Source organism: Pseudopodoces humilis, chromosome 23, assembly GCF_049639895.1.
Source record: "Pseudopodoces humilis isolate 2021_Gansu_Grassland_sample_001 chromosome 23, ASM4963989v1, whole genome shotgun sequence".
Classification (NCBI taxonomy): Eukaryota; Metazoa; Chordata; class Aves; order Passeriformes; family Paridae; genus Pseudopodoces; species Pseudopodoces humilis.
In genome coordinates this window covers 6,454,091-6,466,661 of record NC_142222.1, presented here as the reverse complement: position 1 = coordinate 6,466,661, position 12,571 = coordinate 6,454,091, and the positions used below count along the sequence as shown (strand labels likewise).

Here is a 12,571-nt window from a genome sequence, read left to right as displayed (position 1 = left end):
TGAAAATAACATCTAAAAAACATGATGATGACTTGTCCTGTGCACTTTTTGATGGGATATCCTGCTTCTGTCTTCCAGGACCTGCGCAAACAGGTAGCTCCATTACTGAAGAGTTTCCAGGGAGAGGTAAGAGCTTCTTCTGGTTCTTTGGATGTTTTCAGTGCTGCCTCACACGAGCCTGGTGTGCTGGCTGGGGGTGTGTGGCCAGCTGAGCACAGAGCCCTCAAGGCTCAGTCCTTTGCACTTTGTGTGTGCAGGGAATGTCAGCACCTCAAGGGAGCCTGGAGATGGAGAGGGAGCTTTTACAAGAGCACAAAGTGACAGGACAAGGGGGAATGGCTTCAAACTGTCAGAGATTAGGTTTAGATTGGATATTGGGAAGAAATTCTTCCCTGTGAGGGTGGTGGGGCCTGGCAGAGGTTGTCCAGCAAGCTGTGGCTGCCTCATCCCTGGAAGTGTTTAAAACCAGGTTGGTTTTAAACCTGAGCAACCTGGGATAGAGGAAAGTGTCCCTGCTCATGGCAGTGGGGTGGAACAAGATGATCCTTAAGGTCCCTTCCCACCCAGGTCATTCTGTGATTCTCTGATATGCTGGGTTTGTGCTGGTCAATCTAAACTGGTCACATCTTTTTGCTCTGAGCGTTCCTGAGCATCCCTGAGTTTTCCTGAGCATCCCTGAGCCTCCCTGAGCATCTCTGAGTTTTCCTGAGCATCCCTGAACCTCCTGTCCCCGTGGCAGGGACCCAGGTGGCACATCCAGCTCGCTGGGCCTCACTGACCCTACAGGTTGAGCTCTTTATGAATGCAGTGTAGTGCACTGATAAAACACGAAGATACTGCAAAGGTTTTCAGCTGGAAAAGATTGTATTCCAGAGGGCTGATGGAAAACCTTGGGTTGGCAGGTGTTTGTGGGAAAGGCTGCAGAAGGCTCCAGCCCCGCTGCCGACTTCTTCACAGCCCTCACCGAGAACACAGGAGCAGAGTGCTCACGAGTTTAAAAGCCAACTGTTGTTATTCTGAAGAGTTTCTATAGGCAAAGGCAGCTGGGCCAATTAGAGAGATTTCCATTTTCACTGTGGCCAGATGGGAGCCCTGGTTCTGCCGCTTGGAAGGCGCCGGGGAGGGAGGGTGGGAATTACATTTGTGCCTGTAAACTCCTGCCTGCGTGGGGTGCTGGATGGAGCTTTGAGCTCACACTGATAGGCATTACACAGCTCTGCCCCACAAGAATTGTGTTCCAGCACTTCCTCAATCCCTGAGTTGTTCACTGACATTAGATTGTGGCAGTTCCATCAGCACAGGGAAGTTCAGGAGTGTTTGCAGGAGAGGGATTTCAGTGCATAGCTCCCCTTAGTGAGGCTTGCATTCCTGATCACTTGTATGTCCTGCTAAATCTGTGTCCCAGCTAGGCAATAATCCCTCATTTAAAAACAGCATGGTACTTTTTGTTTTACAACCTGATTTCCCAAGTATTGCTAGAAATAAATAAATAAACAGGATAACTCTGTCCTTGATATATCCAACAGACATTTGTGAGAACAAAGAATGACTTGCGTGAGTCCGGTTGCCAATGGAAATTTACACTTTAAAATTGCTCTGAGTGCACTGCAGTGCTCTTAGAACCTTTTCACTTCAGTTTCAAGCTTGCAGTGCACTGACTGAAAAGTGCATGTGTGCTTTCAGCACTGTTCTTTAATGAAGGGAATGTCTGAGGATCAAGTAAGAAACATAAATTTTGAATTTGGCTACAGTGAAGGAGATTCTCCCATTAGATCTTCCCTGGTGGAGACGGCTCCCTGTTACCTTGGTATGGCTCACACACACTCCTCTCCTGTAGTTTTGCTTCACTGATATAAAAGTGAAGTTTATTTTGGTATAAATTCAACCTCACCAGAGTAAAATTTGTTGTTGTAATCCCCTGTTACGTAAATGAAGCAGAAATACATTAAAAGATTGTGCTGCTGAATCTCTGAGCTGGTGTTTCCATTCTCCCTAATCGAGACAGGGTTTCAGAAACCTAAAAAACCTGAACTAATCATGATTGACTACATAAATGCACCACATTAAACTGTGAATTATGGTATTTGATTATAGATGTAATTACTGTATCTTGTTTTGGAGACAAATCAAAATACCAAGGATACGAGCCTGTTCTGTTGAGTTATATTTGATTGTTCAGGATATAGATCTGGTTTCTGGTTGTTGTTAAGGTTGACTTCAGGAGATGATTGCTCTGGGTATCTCAAAAACAAGTTTTGTTGAGCAGATAGGCTTCTCTCCATTTCAAATCCACAGGAGATTCCTCAGTTCCTGTTCCTTGAGAGGCTCAGGGAGCAACGCTGCTGGGAACAGGACACTCACCCCAGCAGCCTCCTGGGATTGCCTTGCAATAATTTATTCCCTGCCAGGGGATATTGAATATCCTGGGCGGAGCTGGCAGAGAGACCTTTTGGTCACACAGTACCTGTGGGATGGGATGTGAGCAGGGGAGGAGGAATAGGGTAAGAGGCTCCCTGATTTTACCACTCAAATGTCAGGTTTCAGCCCCAGATTTGCCCCTGGAAGTGTTCAAGGCCAGGCTGGATGGGGCTCTGAGTAACCTGCTCTAGTGGAAGGTGCACATGGCAAGGGAGCTGGGGCAAGATGGGCTTTAAGATCCCTTCCAAACCAAACTTTTCAGTGATTCTATGATTCTGTGTTTTTTAAAAAAAAGATTAACAGCAGTGAGTAAATAAAGCAGAGAGAAGTGGTGAGAATAAATGTTTCCTAGAGCCCCTTGTGCTGAAGAGAGTGTCCTGGAGCAGGAGTAGGGAATGCTGTAGGAGCAGCCTCCATAGGCATTGTGGATGGGAATAAGGAGCTTTGGGGCACCACCAGCTGCTCACTCACAAGTGAGGAAAAAGGTTCCTGCCTGATGCAACCTCTCCATTTCCCTGTGGGAGAGTGTCCAGCACATTTCTGCCTGCAACTCCTGTCTCCACCCCCCACTGCTGATGCTGCCCCATCCTTTGCTCTAACTCTGCTCTTAGACAGAGCTGGCTGCTTTTGGCATGGAATAATAAATCAGACTCCGCATCAGAAGGGAAATGGGCTTTTGCCAATCCCATGTGGGCTGGGCTGTCCACAGGGCTCTGGGCTCTAGGGAGGGCCAGCAGATCAGAGGATGGAGTCAGCTCCCTAAGCAGCACAGGTATTTAAGCAGCTTTACGTGGATATTGCTGTGTTCCTGCTCCCCACCCCCTGCCTCTCCTCAGCACTTTTTTTCTGGTGTGATCCCACGTTCAGCACAAAGTTGGGGTTTTTTCCCCTCTTTTTGCTGGCTTGGTTTCCCACCAGGTGGGTTCAGAGCAGCAGCTCAGTGCAAGGGAGAGGCCAGGAGAGCAAAGCCAGGGGCAGGAGGAGCACAAAGTGTCAGCTCAGGTTGACTTAAACTGTCCTTGAACTGTGCCTGGGTCAGCCTGATGTGACTTAGAGAGAGGGGAAGTTAAGCTCAGGTATTTATGTCCCCTCCCAAGCACAATTTATGGGAGCTGCTGGTAAACCTGGGGCCAGTTGGTTTTTTTAAACAAACCCACAGGTCACTTTATCCAATTTTTCTCTTTAGTTTAAGCATGGAATGTTGATACTTCCCCCCAGTATTTTCCCTTTATATCATATGAATTTATAAATACCGGACAAAGCAGAACATTCTGTATTCCTTAGTTATTTATCTCATTCATTCAGGTAAAAACTGTTCCAGTTATCAAATACTCAATTTCCATTAGTACTTGGAAATAACCTTTTTTTGTATAGATCTCAGTGCTTTAAGTAACTGGATTTTTTATGATAAGAGTTAAAGTGAAAGCACTATGGAATTTAGCATACTACAAATTTTCAAATGCATTCCTAGTTCAGCATAAACCACTATTAATTCATCACTGGAGAATAGTTTTATTATAGTACTTTTTCCTTATTTAGGATCTTAATGGAAATTTGAAGGCAGTTTTCTAATTTAACAGAATGTTGTGTCTGCTTCTGAGCTGATGGTATTGTTCTTTTGAAATCTGTGGGTAACTTTTCTGCCTTCTCTGGAAGATTTAAGGTCTGGGTGGTGTAAATAGGCTATTGTGAGCAAGACAGTTAAAAGTCATTAATTTCAGAAGTGTAAAATTCCTGTAATTTTGATCTTAAATCTCTGTCTTGCTTTTCCTTTTCCTTGCCATTAACTTGAGGATGCAACTTATTAATGGCTTGCTCTGCCTGTTGTGGGCTAAATACAGGACAGAATCAGGAAAGGTTAAAGAGCTTTACCATGCAATCATGACATGATTGTTATATATAATTATCAAGGCACACCTGCAAGCAGCCATCTGAATAAGCTGTGTTTTGGGTAGGTCACTGTGCTTTACCATGGATATATCAATTGATGGATATTTGTACCTGAAATCCCCCCAAAAAAACCAAAACAACAAAAAAAGAAGGGATGTTCTTTGGCTGTGTTAATTTACAGAACTGAAGTTGTGGTATGGAAATCTAATGTTGGAATCCGTATTTGTGAAGTCATCAGACAGATATTTTAAGGTTGGGAAAGGATTTCCTGAGGTCATTAGCATTCTTTTCATGTGGCATAAGAGCACTGTCCAACAGTAATGCAGTAATCCCTCATTTGGAGAACCCTCTAAGGCACAGACTCCAAAACAACGATCTGGACTTGATGTCTGTGAAAGCCATTTCTCATATTCTTCTCCCAGAGCAAGTACTTTTAAGGGTATTGCCATTCTGATGAGACCACTCTGGCTCCCCACTCAGCTGAATTGCTCTTTAAACTATTAATTTGGTCAGTCGAGTAATTTAATAATTTTCCATATGCAGACAACAGAAGCTGAAAATCAGTTTGATGTGCTGGAACTACTAATCATGTCTTTGAAGGAGTACTCTAATAATGTGTGTGCCTAAACCACTTCAGACCTACGTTCTCTCTGCATTTTGAAGGACTATTCCTGAGCTGATACTCATATTTTTCTATTTTGCCCCCTTTAATTTCCTTATGTTAAACTTCCAAACCTAATTAATACAATTTCTTTCCTGTACGTTCACTCCATGATGGCTCAATTAGAGCAGCAGTAGAACTGTGGTTCAATATTCAGGCCAACTTCATAATTGAAAACACATTTTCTTCTCAAAAGCTGCAGCTGGTTTGGTTCTGCTCATGCAGAAAAGGATATAACCTTGCATAACATAGGAAATGAACGGTTGAGAGAGAAGCCAAATTCAATTTCAGTCAGATATTTTGAGGATAAGTCCATGATCTATGGAAGCAAGGGAATGAAAAGTGTGTGTATGTGGAAAGCAGCGTGTTCAGCACTCTATTAATCACGGCCAGGCTGGGTGCTGTTGTGTGCCTTGCGTTAGCACTGATGCTCGTAGGGAGGCTGGAGAGCAGCCAAGCACTCCAGAAGTTAACCTCTTAAAGACCCTGAGCTGCTTTCTGTTGAATAAATGTAATTTTGTGGTCAGAAATAAATGCTTGTGATGTAGCAGGAGCTTTGAAAACAACAGCGTGGCAAAGCTATTACAAATTGCTCTGTGTTGGGGAAGTCAACAGCATACATCAAAATCCAGCGCTCATGTTTGGGCCCAGAGCCTCCCTGCTTTTCAATGGTAGTCCCATCAAAACCCTCTATTTACCAAAAGTGAATATTTTTGGCAGTTAATTCTCTTTTAAAATCCACTGCATATCAGTTCTGTTCCCCAAAGCAGGGAGAGGTCGTGACCCGTTCTTGGGGTAATGGCAGCTCCACAGTGCTTTCATTTCTTTGTTTACAGAAGTGTGTAAATGATTATTTATTTATTTTTGGCTGGCTTGATTGCAGTTTAAACAACATCTTTCCTGAGGAAGGTGATTTAAATATACTCCAGCATCTCAGGGGCAGATGAACTCTCCCTGCTGAGCACACGGGGTGGCTGCTGCAGGGCCCAAAGCATCCCTGAGAGGAGACACTGACCTGCAGGGGAGGGACAGATCTGCAGAGACTAAAATACAGTCAGAGCCTCTCCTATTGCATCCCTTTTTCCTTCCTGGGACAGCTCTCAGCTGTGGAGATAACAGGCAAAGTCCCAAACCTTACACATCCCACCAGAAGCAGCGACAGGCACTGTGCACCTTCCCCGGAGCTCTTGCAGCTCCTTTCCAACTTGCAGGCAAGTTGTACCAAGACAGCAGAGACTACCAGGGTAACTTTGGGGAGGATCAGCCCAAATCCTCTTATTTTTACATAATTGACAAAGTGCTGAAATTCCTGTTGGCAGCTGGTGGGCTGTCTGTACCGAGGCACGCTGTGCCGCTGCCATGCGCTCGGGGGCAACGGGAACAGTGGTGGGAAATTCAGTTTATTCAGGATTCCGACAGGCAGCACTGGTGCAGCTCACAGGGTCAGGAGTGTCTTCTCATCCTCAGGAGAAAAAAAGAGAGCTTGAAGTGTGCTGGAAGGGATGGGGATGGGAGGGCTGGGTGAGGCATTCTGCCTAGTCCCTGTTTCTCCAAATACAGAATTATCTCTGTATTTATTACAGAATTACCTCTATTTATTACAGATTTACTATGAGGTGCTGTACAAGCTGCTGTCTGGTCTTGCTTTGTCAGAAAAGAGAAACAAGAGGGTGAGCTCAGTACAAAACACCAGGAACAGGGTGCATCTTGGTATTTATGTGCAGGTGGATTTTGCACAAAGGTGTTTAATAAACTCCTTCTTGCACAGATTCCTCTGACCTATTTTTTTTTAAAAATACCTAAACAGAAGTTTGGATCATCTATAAGGGAGAGGAGTGATTGTGGATTCCAGGTCAGTGCTCAGAGACTGGAGGAGAGGTGCATGGGCAGGTGAGAGCACCCACTCACACGGAGCTCCAGCTGCTGGGAGGCTGGGAGGGATGTGGGATAGCCCAGGCTGATCTGTCCTGGCTTCCTCCCCTTCCTCCCTGCCCCATTTCCCACACCAAACATGGCTGGGCTGGCGTGGCCAGAGTTGTTCTCTATCCTCGAGAACCTCAAGGATCAGGACTGGCAAGCTCTGACATCTCTCTCTTTGGTGACAGAACAAATGATTTGCTGATTTATTCACTACAGAGATGTTCCTTCAGTTTTGGGGGAATGAGGTGTCCCCCATCTGGAGGTCAGCTCAGTTCTGTTTTATCTTTTTGGCATTAAGAAAATTCATGACTGGTGTGTGCTGACTTGAGGAGAGAGGCTGGGATGCAAAGTGTAGAATTACAAGGGTAAATAATTATTCATTGTGCAGCCAAATTAGGGCACCCCTTGTCTGGTTTCACACGAGGTTTTTACACCCCTTAAAATTCAACACAATTTAACTAATCACTAGCACCCACACTTAATAATTGCATTAAAACATTGCAAAACAACCCTATTTCCACAGCAGTCTATGGATCCAGGCGTCCCTGGGGTCAGTCTTGGTGGAGTTACAGGTTTGTGACGCCAGAAAACACTGTGAGGGTTTGAATAAAGTGTCAGAGGGGCTGGGATGTTGGCATTAGCTTGGTGTTCAGCAAGTCCTTCCATGAGCAAAGTCCTTATTTCCAGGACCAGGCTGTCCTCTGATTTGTTTTACTTGAGCATGAAAAACAGCAAAGCCTCCAGGAAAATTGTAACATGTCATTACATCAGAGTGTATAATATGCACTAATACAGATATAAGCAGAGTTAATCCACTTCCATACTGTAAAGATTGCTCGATAAAAGAGAATTCTGGTAACATTTGGCACTCTGAGCCTCCTTGTGCCATCCATTCCTTGTCACTGGTTTCGTGTCGTACCCGATCCGTGCGGCTGAGGGACCGATGCTGTGGGGTGTCCTTGCCCCAGCTCTGGGTCCCCACCTCCTCCCTCGTGCTGAGCCCAGCAAATGCACAGGATGAGTCAGGTCAGTTTGCCAGCACAATGGAAAATAAATTCTTCCTCTCCTTCCTTAGTTTTTCACCGAGCCACTGAGCTGAATCCCACTCTGGCAGGGCAGGAGGAGGGAGCGGGGCTGCTCCCCGACTGCCTCGTGGATGCCTTGGGAGCTGGGAAACCTGCTGTGAAATGCAGAGGGAGGTGAGGAGGGAGGCAGGTGGGTTATCCAAGGCTCCAGGAGAGGTCCAGCAGGGACAGCACAGCCGCTGATCCAAAGGCAGGGTGGCAAACAGGATTTAATCAGAGCTGTGGCTCTGCTGTCAATATCTGCAGGCACATGTTGGGCTGGGCTGTTTTACTGGGAATGAAGATCAAAGATTGGAAAAGCAGCAAGAAGTTGTCCTGTGAGAACATTCCTCAGGGGATGGCAGCATTGTTTGTCTGGGAAAATCAGGATTTATCTGGGCATGAAAGGAAGAGGAGGTTTTAAGGGTTCAAAGTTGCAGCTGTTTCACAGTGGAGGGAAGAGAATTGAAAAGTTGAGGGGTTTGAGTCCTTCCTAAAGCTCTCTGCTTAACTTGAGGTTAAACCAACAAGTTGGTGATGCAGGCATGCCCTTCCCAGGCTCTTTCCTGGTACCTATGTCCAGACCCAAAAGCAGCTTTGTTAAACAGATTGGTATTGGATCCTCTGTGAAGTCCTTAATTCTGTTAAAGAATTTATAGCCCAGCTAAAATCCACGCCATATGCCTTAAGCAACTGCACAGAAATAATTTCTTTATAATTTTGCTTCAAAACTGTTTTAATTGCAACAAAGCTAAAAATAATATTTTTTTTACTTTTTCTTTTGTCAGTGGCAAAATAAATTAACAGGGATGGTGAATAAATTTTTATTAATTTGTAAATTACAATGTTATTTTTAATAATTTATTTATTAATATCTCTTGGTATTAAGAAAGGGAGGTCAAGCCAACTGTATTGTAAAGGCTTCAAAGCAAGACTGATGCATTAATAATCCTGCAATAGCTGCCATTTGATTCCAAGGCAATTACTTAAGAATACAGCATGGCTTAACAGAGTGGTGCTTTAATGAGTTGTTCTCGTGCTTTTCCCTTCGTTTCATATGGTTCTTCCAGTTCTTAATGGTGTCTTGGTAACTTGTAGTAATTGAAGACAAATGGAAAATATTCGTGATGCAAAACAATATGACAGAAGATGTGTAAGGGAAAAGGGATGGGTGTCTCCTTAAGGCATCCATTTATTAAAAATCAGAACAGAAAAATAACTTCTATTTTAAATAATTTATTTTTACTTGATAAATTAGTTCCAGATCGTGTGCAAGGCAGTAAAAGACATGTTAAGGTGGTTAACAAGAGAGAACTAAATTGGAGAACTGTGAGGATAAGTGGAAGAGCTGGGACTGTGAAGTTCCTATTTAGCACAGTTGTGTGAACACTTGTGTTTGTGGTACTGAGAGCAAATCACCAGTGCTTTGGTAATGACAGACAGACACAGCACTGGGAACCCCTCACAAAGGAGCTGTCTTTGGGATGCTGAGTGCAGCATCCCAATCTTCTAGCTCTGCTGATGATCTGCGTGGATCTAAGATGAGCAGCACATGTGCCAGTCCCGTGATCAGAGATGTGTTAATGTGCTGATACCCCTCAGTTCAGTGAATTCAAGTGTCAGTGCAGGATGTGCTGGCATCTGGCAGTCCATCTTCCTTGCAGAGAGCTTCATCATCCTGGTCCATCTTTAAATCCAGGAGCAGAGGTGTGCATCCTTCAGTGTGACTGCAGTCCTTGGGGCCATACCACATTCATACAGCCCAGAGCATCCCAGCCCTGCAGACCCGTGCTCAAAAGATTACGGGGCACTAAGCATCAGACTTGAATTAACGCTGAAATCTCCTACTGCATAAAAACTGTCAGATTCCAAACTAAAGCCACAGACTTTGCTTTTATCCTTCAGAACTTGGCTGGACAAAGCTGAAAGAGGCAACATTCAGATAAATCTAGGTTCAGCACCTTCCCTGGCCTAGGTGTCAGATTTGTGGTGCTTACGTAAATGTGGAGATAAATCCATGGATTTCTTTGATGATGTTTTGATTTCAGGCAGGTGCAGTGGGTATTAGACTGGGACCAAGTGCTCCTGAGCTAGACTGTCCATGTTTTTGGGGGGAGCAAGCCAGCAGTGTCAGACAACAAGGGAGAGTGGGATCAAACCACGGAGATCTTCACGGGCAGGTCGGAAGGAGACGATTGTGGAGGATGAAGGGGGACACTCAGCCTCTGGGGTGACCTTGGTACCCTGAGCATCAACTCAGGAGAGCACTTGACCTGGAAAAACAAGGTGGATAAAGGGAGGACTGGTCTCAGTGTGGTGTCTGGCCACGGCTCCTCCTCCTCTGGAGATGTTTTAGGGATGAAGAGTGAGATGAAGGCTGTGCTGAGCAGGGAGGATTCCTCAGTTCTGTTATCTCACTGCAGCGCCAGTGGTATTATCAAGACAAATAGGAATGCCAAAACTTAAAAGTGAACATATGTTTATGGGGGTGGTGGGGAATACAGAGGTCACTGTTGTTTCTTTCTGCTCAGAGAAGACATAATGGGGCCTGGTTTAGATAAATTAAGATTTGGAGCTAAGCTCGTGTCAAGACAACGCGAGTGTAATTATAAGTTGACTTCTCTCAGGGTCCCTGAAGTTTTTAGAGTCAAATAAAAATGTTTAGCAAGAGTTTTATAATGTAGTTCAACGGTTTAATGTGAGCCGATTGCAGCTCAGCCTTGTTGGCTCCTGAACCAATTTTACTTTGATTTGAAAAATTTTCAGTGAACTTCCAAATGTTTCCATGTCATTTCAGTCTTCTGTTTCCTCTCTCTCTGGACTTCATTTATAATTTGCTATTTTTGATGTCTTTTTCCTCCTGTATTTCTTTATTTCCTTAAGCACCTGGGTGCTGGCATGCTTAATTATTTTTTTATTCCAGTTAAAGTTGTCACGGTGCTTTTCCTAAATTTTATTTTAAGATATAAAATAGTTGCACTGCTCATTTTTAGTAGAACTTTAAACCAGACAGGTTGATTTATTTTTTTTAACAACTAAAACATAAACCCATATTTCTGCCTAGCGGGATTGTTTGGAATTCTGGTTTTGAATTTGAAGGCGAAAAAAGGTGTAAAATACCTGTGATTTACAAACTGCTTCCTTTGGAAAGTCTCTGATCTCCTTGCAAGATGTTGTTTCAAATCTGGTTTATATTTCCATCACTCTATAACTGGTAAGGAGCAAATAAACCATACCTTCTATAATACTTAGAGAGAATAAAAGTACAAATGCTCTTTATTAAAATGTGGAAAAACTGTAATAGGAAAACAAATCCATCCTGTTATTTCCCAGAAATGGAAGCATTTTAAGTGCTTTGCTTTTCATAAAAGGGGCAAATGAATTTTTCAAAATACAGTACAGAATCAGTGCTGTAATGCTAATTGTATTTAATAATAGTAATTTAAATTTGGCTGCTCTCTACCGAGCAGCAGCGAGAGAAGATTTTATGTGGGAACATTGAAGTCCAGAAGTGTAACATATGGTGTGGTTTGGCCTTCAGAGAGTCTCTGTGCACCCATGAAACAGCTCAACTGCATGAGTGTCCCTGGTGGTGCCCCTTCCTTCTCACCCCATCCCCGAGCGGTGCCTGACACTCCCCAGCATGGATTTACACATCCTGGGGCCTCCCTGCCTTTGGCACTTCGTTCCACAGGCTCATTTCAAGTACTTCTCGTGTGAAAATGTTCTCTCCAAATCGCTTCTGTTCTCTTTCCCTAATGAGCATCAGTCCATCTGTGATTGCTCCAATTCGGATTATTAAGTGGGTTATTCACAGCCATCAATCCCTTGCTCTGTGGCACATTAGATGCCTTGGGAGATTCCAGTGCCTTTCCGTGGTTTTTCTTGGTAAACTCCTGAAAGACCAGCATGGCCAACTCTTCTTGAGAATTTGTATCTGCTCTCCACATCCTCCATCATTTCTGATGCTCATTTATCACTTTTCCAATACCCTTTGATAATCTGCAAACAGGTGTCAGTTACACCACACCTCCACTCACCTCCATAAATTAATCCAGATCCTGGGGGGCTGTAAGCAAAATAGGAACTTGGTTTATTTCTTTAAATACAACCTTGTATTGTGTTGCCAGAACTTGTCTCTTCCCAGCCTCTCGCAGTATCTCCCAAGATTTCCTTGCTGCTGCTGCCAAATGCTGTGTGGACTCTGGCCGTGTCCTTATTTCCCTCCTTGACCCCTCCTCCCCTCCAAGTCTTTCCTTGAGCATTGTGCCTCTGTGTGATTTCCACAATTGTTCTTGTCCTTTGGTTTTGTGGCCTTAATCCTGCCCGCAATGATCAACAAGTTCCTGACCAGCCATGAGGCTGATCAACACCAGCCCTGCTGCGCTCCGACACCGGCTCCCTACATTATTTCATCGTCCACGCTGTAGGATTGCCCTCCTCTCCCTTCCCAAATCTTTCCCTTCTCTTCACAGAGGCATTTCAGGACAGACTAAACACACGTGGCACCAGGGCTGACCCTGCAGCACCCTCCTGCTTTATCTCCTCTCCTCTTCCTCTCTCGGGCACCCGGCGCTTCCCAAGCCCAAGCGCTGGCTTGGTCACACGCTTCCCAGTG

General features: G+C 44.5%; 1 protein-coding gene across 8 annotated transcripts in view; it reads left to right on the top strand.

The window, feature by feature from the left end:
• CUX1 (cut like homeobox 1) overlaps positions 1-12,571 on the top strand; it is a 264,573-nt gene that overhangs the window by 103,655 nt on the left and 148,347 nt on the right. For all 8 annotated transcript variants that reach the window (XR_001331653.2, XM_005525853.3, XM_088066159.1 and 5 more), the window contains exon 3: positions 79-126. Coding sequence is in view for 7 of the 8 variants with exons in the window: in XM_005525853.3 (XP_005525910.1) it covers positions 79-126 (48 nt within the window). In the remaining variant the exon portion in view is untranslated. The remainder of the gene's footprint in view (positions 1-78; positions 127-12,571) is intronic.